Source organism: Cryptomeria japonica, chromosome 5 (assembly GCF_030272615.1).
Source record: "Cryptomeria japonica chromosome 5, Sugi_1.0, whole genome shotgun sequence".
In the NCBI taxonomy this organism is placed as follows: domain Eukaryota; kingdom Viridiplantae; phylum Streptophyta; class Pinopsida; order Cupressales; family Cupressaceae; genus Cryptomeria; species Cryptomeria japonica.
Genome location: NC_081409.1, coordinates 279,793,732 through 279,802,121, shown reverse-complemented (window position 1 = coordinate 279,802,121; position 8,390 = coordinate 279,793,732). Strand labels below are relative to the sequence as shown.

The window sequence follows — 8,390 nt, the reverse complement described above, 5'->3', positions numbered from 1 at the left end:
TGACACAGTGTAGTGATGAAATTGTTGGATGAAATAGAAAAGAAGGATGAAGAAAACCTTCAATTGCATAAACAACTTGAGAAAAAGGATAATGAAATTAGGGAGAAAGATGAGGAGATTGTTAAAATAAAGAAACAAGTGGATGATGTGGTAGAATTAGTGCCACAATTAATGGAATGTAGGATCCCTTCAAGGGTTTACACATTGCATTTAAAGGAGAGATATCTTTCTCACATATTCTCTAGGGTAATTTCAAGATTAAACCCTTTCATCAAAACCCCTCAGGAATTCTTTCAAGTCTACCAAGAATACCCAACAGAGGTTAAGAATTTACTTTGTGAATTGTACCTACATAATTATGGTGTCTCAAATGATCATCAATGGAACCCACTAATGTATATTGGAGATATCCATTTAAGGGCATTTATGTCCAGGATTCAGAATGAAAACAGTTGGGGTATGCAGTTTAGAGCTTACAGAGAGAAGGAATTACGAGAACCTTGATCCTACAATAATGTTTTATGAATGGCACTAAGTTCTATACATGAAGGATATTAAGGACAGAGTGTTGCCTCTGCAGGAAGAAGCCTATGGAGAATACGAACAAGTGGAGGATACTATAGGAAAAATAGTAGCAGAGTACCTTTCACAGAGATGGGATAGCTTGATTGATCAGCTACAACAAGCCGAGCCACATTCATTACAAAATATTATGCAGCAAAGAAAAGATGTACCAGGTATATACAACTTGGCAGAACACATAAACATTATTGGTTCCCATTAATATTCTAGCCACCCATCCTGGTGTGGCCAGTACCAGACTAGAGATACTATCAGTATGATATAGAAAAAGAAAGACCAAGGTGGAATAGGTTGGAACACATGCATGAATTTTATTGGGATCCTAATTTAGAGGATGCAGCCCATGGTGTGGGACAATTAGCAGTTGGTGATATGAGAACCCTGACCCGACTAAGGAATAGTGTTGTTGGAGGACCAACAAGATCTTAGGTTGGGGGGAATGATGAGACAAGTTTTTAGTCCTAATTTCTAAGGATTTGTTATGTTGTTCATGATGATACTTCAGACTTTGTCCCTGTGATGTCGCTATTTACTATGCTATTTCCTTAGAAACTATTATCTTTTGGGCTTAAGTGTAACCTTGAAACAATCCATGATACTAATGCATATGCTATGTAATTATCTATTAAATGTGCATGTGTTGAAAAGAATGTTATTTCAAGATGATTTGGGAAATGTGGTTGTTTGTATGTGCTAACGTGTTCTGTAGGTTTGTACTAAGGAAGTGGTGTTATGATGAAGCTTGCAACAAGGAGCATGACTCTTACCAGCTGGTCGGTTGTTGAAGAAGTCAAGAAGTAACCAATGTAGAGGAGATTTCTCTACTTAATGTTGCAACTACCTTCTTAATTAATCATGTACAATCCATTGAGTCTATTTAGGGGCATGTTGTGTTATATCTCCATTGAGGAAGTCCTGTCTGACTTGGCTAAGCGCATGCACAAGCTTTCCTTTCCTCTTTTTACGCTTTCAATAAATGGCGCCCTCCTTATGTTGTAGAGTTGGTCACCTAATTAGTCAGGATAGTTGGTAGTTTTTCTTCTATAAATAATGTTCAAATGATCTCTTTGTAAAGGGTGGAATATTATGATGTTGTAAGTTTACTTTTAGCTTTGAAATACAGTTCAAGAGCATGCTGCCATATCTTATGTACTTTTGTTTCGATGAATAAAATGATATTTTGAGTTTTTAGCACTTGTGTTAATCTTGGAAGACACACTCAAGGGGGCCCACTTAGTGAGAAATTTGTTCAGTTAGCTTAGTATTTATTCTTCATTTAGTAGTTAGCATCGTTCCAGTAATTGACTGTTCCTGCAACCATATAACTCTGCTACGTGTCTGTTCTTGCAGCCAAAGCAGGCAAAGTAGTTTCCTGTTTGTTTGTTTGGAATTCCATTCTTGTAGTTTGTGTTAGTTTAATAATTGCATGTTTAGATCAACTGTTAATCTAAGTTCAATTTCCTTCATCAATTATTTGCAACATTTCAATTCCAGCATTGTTCTTTGCTTAAGTCATAATGGCCATAACAAAGTCTTAGTGCACATACAGTGCTGACCCATTTCAAGTTCACGTCCCTGGGTTGATAAGTTAAATGAACTTCCATAATGAGTCTGATAGCTACTTAGTATAGATGTGTAATCTCTGAGTTATAGCTTTATGGGCTTAGTTATTGAACCATTAAAGGAGGCCGACGCCTTTCTCCTTGAGCCAGTTGACAACATCATTCCACCCTGAATGGTCAATATTAATAGTTAAAGAGCTATTCAGAGACAGTTGAGAACAAACCTTGGACGTGGTACCCATATCTGTCTTTTCCTTGGGGACACATATATTCTTTTCTACCTTCTTCCAATCCCATTCATGAGGAGCCCACATTTTGGCATAACCAAAATCCTTCGACACACACCTACCCATCTTTCGTATAGGTCAGTACACCTTAAAAGGATTAGCCTCATCGTATCTGCGAGAAGGGTTTTCCTTATTCTGGCCCTCCCAAGTCCAACGTGAGGGATGCCAAGCACTAGAGTGGTAGCCCTGAGGTCTAATCCCATCGTTTGAAAAGCGTCCAAAATCTCTCCGGCCCCTCCAAAACCTAGGCCTTTCACTGTTGCAATCCATTCTGATCGGTCTCAAAGGGATATTGTACGACTAGGTAGAAGAGTTTGTTGTCAGTCCTGAATTATTCAGGAATTGTTTTTGTCTCCCACTGAGCCTCTGCCATCTTCGTTGAGTGCCTAGCCAAACCTAGTGAGATCTATTGCCATGAAATTTGAAAAAAATTCTCGCTCGAAGCCACCCTCCTTGCGTAGAGCTCATCATACCCCAAGATTAATATCATTTAACCATTTTTAATAATTTTTAATAATTTTTGAATAATAATATAGGTCACATTTTATGATTTGTTATTTCAATTTTTTTGAAGTCATTAAATTAGATCCAACTTGTTCATTAAAGAGAACTCAAAATTTGAAATGTTATTTTTTTATCATTAATAGATGCAACATACATAGGGGAATATAGAAAGAGAGGTAGAGCATGAATAAGAAAGAGAAGAGAGATATAAGGAATAATGTTATTTAATGATTGAATTTAAAAACTTGAAATTGAATGTATATTATTAAAAATATATTCTTTATTGTTCTGTTGTAAGCATGTTTTTTAATAATTCCTTAACCATAAATCATTAATTTACTTCAAAATGTGTAATACAAATCAATACAATTAAACATATTTTATTATATTTTATATTTAATTCTATATGAAATAAATGATAAAGATAAGTGTGACAAAGATTTCATTATATAAAATAAAAATATCATTAAATATATATTATAAATATACAATTCTATAAAAAAAAATTATGAAGGAAACAATGGGTTTTGAAGGGACCTCGAAGCCTTGATTACAAAGAGCTAACCAGTAACTCAACCACAATAAAAAAACAACCAAATGGGAGACCTCTAATTGCAAGCCAACAAAAGAAAACAAAAAACCTAACACAAGCAACTTCAGCTTCCATCTGATTTAGATTCTGAGACAAGTTCCTTAGATCTTGCAATTTGAACTTTCCCTACTCCCTAGTCTTCTTGAGGTGCCCACAAGTCCGAGCTATAAAATTATTTTATATTAATAATATATTTAAAATTTTATAGTATATAAAAATATAATATAGAATATTAGATAATCATATTATAATTTTGCAATAAAATAGATTTATAATCAAATTAGAATATATTTATCTCTTCCATCTCTATCTATTTCTCTCTCCTCTCTCTTTTTTCTACCTCTCCTCCCCATATCACTTCCTTATCCATCTTTGTCTCCATTTCTATCTCACACGCTTCCACTTTTTCTCTTCATTTATCTCCCCCCCCCCCTCTCTCCCTCTCCTTATAACATCATTAGTTATCTCCCATATTCAAATGTTTTATTTTAATTATATTTGAATCCCTATAAGTAGATGCATAGTTGATTTAAAGCCATGACATTCTATAATGGCAACATGGTATATACAAAGTCAACATAATTTAAGAAAAACAAAATAACAGACCTATTATATAAAGTAACAAGTGCCACGTAGTGGACTATTATTTTAATAAAAATAATAATTCTAATAGTATTATAATAATAGTTTTTTTTAATATTAATCTATGACATAGCAGTTGAAAGATATAGTACACAATAGTTTGAATCAAATTGATTATTGAAAGATTATACATTTTCTAGTGCTGTTGATTGATTCATGGCAATTACAAGTGCAACTAGTATATTATATAAATAAAATACAAGAAAATTGAGCTCTAATATATTGTTATATCTATTATTTATATTTTAGTGATATTTGTTAGTAATGTTTAAATTATTTATTTAGTTTAGTTTTTGAATAATTCTAAGTACAATCTCACCATATTCTAATAAATAAAATATAAGAAAATTGAACCCTAATATATTGTTATATCTATTATTCATATTTTAGTGATATTTAATAGTAATGTTTAAATTATTTATTTATTTTAATTTTTGAATAATTTTAAGTACAATCTTACCATATTCCAATTCTATTCATAATTATAATGCTTTTATAATAATTAATTGAATGAATAATTATAAAATTAAAATTTAAACAATTATTTTAAAATTACTTAATAAAAATATAAATAATTTTAAATTAGAAAAAACTATTAATTAACATCAAGATTTTAATTTAATTGATAGAAAGATTTTAAAACGATTTCTAGTTAATAATAGTATTCATTTAAACTCAAAGGTGAGGTAGCAATATATTGATATACCTAATTTACATCTTAAAAATCTTTGTTCAAAATGTTATGAGTCAATCATATGTTCAAAAAATATTTTTCATAAAGTATAAACTTAAAAATATTATATTTAAATTATAGAAAATATAAAAGTTATAAAAAATTAAAAATAAAGCTAAATTATAATTGATTCATACCATTTATTTTAATCATCAGTTAACACAAAAGTAATAAAATCATTCTAATAATATTATCCCTAACTACAAATACTACTAAAAATTAGATATATCTCTTAGTATTTTTTTTTTTAATATACCAGTTACATTGTATTCATATTTCTTCACTCACCTTGCTGATATTTGGGCACAAAATTCTTGGCGCTACCATTTGCCCTTTTCCCGCCATTGACAAAACTCTCTGTATAAAATCACGATTTAGTCCCACTGGAACACAAATGAGAACTCTGCAACAGGTAAAAATACGATTCACAAGAAGCCTGGCTACAGGCTGCTGCGTAGGACGGTTAAAACAATATCGTGGAGGTTTGTTTGGGTTGAGTTTTCGTTCTACTTTCTCTGTTACAGGCGAAGCAATGCCAGAGCCTCTACCCAAAATCCAGGTTGAAAAGGAGCACCGAAATGCAAGTTCTGTTGATTTGAACAGCAAATCAGAGGCATCACTACGTGTAAAGAAGTTGTCAAGCAATGCTGTCATGCCAAGCAGGGCCTCTCCTCTGGCTGCCGGTTATGATCTTTCCAGGTATGATTTCCTTCCCAAGTTTAGATGTCTGCTGCTGAACTGGAAATGACTTTCATAGTAGAGGGTTTCTTCGCTGTCATCAGCATACAGTTTGCTCATTGTTTGTAATTAGGGTTTATTCGGTGACATTTGCCTAGGGTTTTGACATGGTAACCTAAGAGCTCCTGATCAAAGGGTTTCTGCAATTGTAGTATTTTTCAGCCAATTTAATTAGAAAGAGTTCCTTTCAAAAATCTTATTTTTAGGGACATGTTAATTCTTCCTCGGCTCTCAGTGGATCAGGAAGGGAATTTAGGGCATACAGCCTAATGTCAACTGTAATATGAAAAAGTTATGGTCTTTTTGGGTATTCCTGCATGCAGTGCTGCTGCATGTGTGGTTCCGGCCCGTGGCAAGGCTATGATACCGACTGACTTGTCCATTGCAATACCAGAAGGGACCTATGCTCGAGTTGGTAGCTATTCATTTACCTTTACTTGTCCTCTCTTAATTTTATCTACTTTAACCTAGGGCGTTTTGAACCTGGTATTTGCTTCATAGATGGAGGCTGGCACTAGGTTTTTTGATTCCAAGGCTCCCTTAGGGTTCAACAGAGAGAATTTGATTTTTTTGAGGACTTGGGTTTGGTTTTGTGCAGCTTCCCGGTCTGGGCTAGCTTGGAAGCATTGCATAGATGTCGGTGCTGGGGTTATTGATGCAGATTACCGTGGGCCAGTTGCTGTGATTCTCTTCAATCATTCTGATCATGACTTTCAGGTTAATTCTGGTGATCGGATTGCTCAGTTAATTATTGAGAAGATTCTAACCCCGGAGGTTCTAGAAGTGGATGTTTTGGATTCTACAGTCCGGGGTGGAGGTTGCCTTGGATCAACAGGGGCCTGATTGTGCACTTACTCTCCTGTTCTCCCTGAGGATTTTGGTGTACTAAATACTCTTCAGCATTTCGAGAAGATTGTAGAGAAATGAAAGGCATTGATTTCGGTGAACAGTTTGATCTTGTGTTCTGTAGCAAAGGAATTAGAGTCGATGTTTTCTCCACTGGGACTAGATGAATGAAGTTAATGGAAGTTACTGACAATTGAATGCTTGCACTGATGCATTTTTCAACGGTTTCTCATTTATTTGTGTTTAGGATCGATAGCAATCTTGCCTAGAGAAATTCTTGGAACCAAAATTAAAACTTCATAATGGCTGCTAGTTTTGTTGATGATAATCACCTAACTTTTATAATAGACATCCAATTTTCATAGGTGAGACAACAAATAATATAATCCGCCTCCCATTGTTGCAAGTAGTGAAGCTTTTTAAAAGTGTGAAACTGGCATCAGCAGAGGGGGAAAATGTCTATCTGTGCTGTTTTAGCAGCCTTCTGTGAAATTATTACGTCAATAAGTTTGTTTCTTTGGTATATTTTTGGCAGTAGGAGGTTTATTCTCACCAAACGAGTGTTTTGGAAATGATAAAAATCTTATGGGTCTAAAGATTGTTGATTTGAGTATGATGGTTTGTGCCAGTAGATGTCTTCGGCTGGTTCAAATTGAGATCGAGGAAGACAAGTGTAACCTTAAAGTTGCATTATCCTTCCTATTACCATTGTGACTTATAAAAGTGATGTTTCTCTTTAAATTCTGTTTGATTCATATATTGTGTATTTTGCTCATATCCTTTTGGATTGTGTAAATTTGTCTGTTAAACTAGGTAACAACAAATTTGTCTCTTAAACTAAAACATGAGGTAACAACAAATCTGTATTAGTTTTGAATGAAATAGTTGCATGTAAAAGAGCAAAGGCAAATTATCGGCTTGATGTTTGAGTAGAGTAAATAATAATTCATTCAATTTTTGGCTTGATGTTCGAGTAGAGTTGATAAATTATTGGATAAGAATGTGTACAAGGGTGGATGTATTGATCAAAATATACTTATGACCTATAATTTTTTATTTGTTGACCCTATCTACAGTTTGAATGACTGATTTACAGTTTGGACTCATGTTTTACATTGAATCAATTATTATTAAAGGTGTGGCGAATTGCCTTATGTCCACCGGTTTCTTCCTAGTAAAAGCCTTGAAGAAGGCTATAATGAAAAAAATTCAATTTCTAGACAATGGAGTTAGTCCTATGGCATTGACTACATTATAAGAGACTATGTATACAAAATATCTATTCACCAGTTTTTTTAGGTTATTCCTATCTATAATATTCATTATTGAGTTCATACGGTACACAAATACACTAGACATGCAATTCAACAATTAAAAATTAAAAGCATAAGGCTACTTTCTCTAAAGTAGCAAACTAAGAAGATCTTAGATGTTAAATTAAGGGATATGTACATTGACAAAGTGTACGAGCATTGATCTCATTAGGTTATTTATAATGTGGCATAATAAACTAAAGAGTGGTTGAGTTGTTACGTTCATACACCAATTTTGGTTAGAAATAGAGGTAAAAAGAAATCTATTTGAACAACATTAACAAATTTACTCATGAATGGTCTATCATAGCATAAGAACACTAATAAATCTGGTCATGTGAGCTTTTATAAGAAATTTAAGAAATATGACCCCAATTTGTTCAATAAATGAGTTTTAATGCTTAGCAGATAATAATATAGAACTGAAAAAATTACGGCATGGGAGAAATTTTGCCAAGAAATAAACCATAGAAAGGAGGATTGAAATAACATAAGGAAGATTTTTTGTAAATGTATACAATAAGGTCTATGATATCCCAATCTATTCACATAATATACAATAAGTTCAATCATATACCAACATGCCACCTC

The 8,390-nt window shown here is 33.2% G+C and overlaps 1 protein-coding gene across 2 annotated transcripts; it reads left to right on the top strand.

Moving 5' to 3' along the window:
- Positions 1-5,163: 5,163 nt before the first annotated feature.
- Positions 5,164-7,241, top strand: LOC131047450 (deoxyuridine 5'-triphosphate nucleotidohydrolase). Of its 2 annotated transcripts, XM_057981340.2 has the most exons (4): positions 5,164-5,314; positions 5,427-5,601; positions 5,964-6,055; positions 6,239-7,241. In XM_057981340.2, the coding sequence occupies exons 2-4, from the start codon at positions 5,435-5,437 to the stop codon at positions 6,481-6,483; spliced, it is 504 nt and encodes a 167-aa protein (XP_057837323.2). In that variant the 5' UTR covers positions 5,164-5,314; positions 5,427-5,434; the 3' UTR covers positions 6,484-7,241. The 2 variants fall into 2 exon arrangements, with proteins under 2 accessions (XP_057837323.2, XP_057837322.2); XM_057981339.2 differs by having other exon boundaries at positions 5,167-5,601.
- Positions 7,242-8,390: the final 1,149 nt, after the last annotated feature.

Bases quoted from the DNA above. Each gene is read 5' to 3' on its own strand.
- LOC131047450 (XM_057981339.2), top strand. From the start codon at position 5,297: ATGAGAACTCTGCAACAGGTAAAAATACGATTCACAAGAAGCCTGGCT. The intron at 5,602-5,963 runs GTATGATTTCCT...TCCTGCATGCAG, and splicing joins GCCGGTTATGATCTTTCCAG to TGCTGCTGCATGTGTGGTTC. The intron at 6,056-6,238 runs GTAGCTATTCAT...GGTTTTGTGCAG, and splicing joins AGGGACCTATGCTCGAGTTG to CTTCCCGGTCTGGGCTAGCT.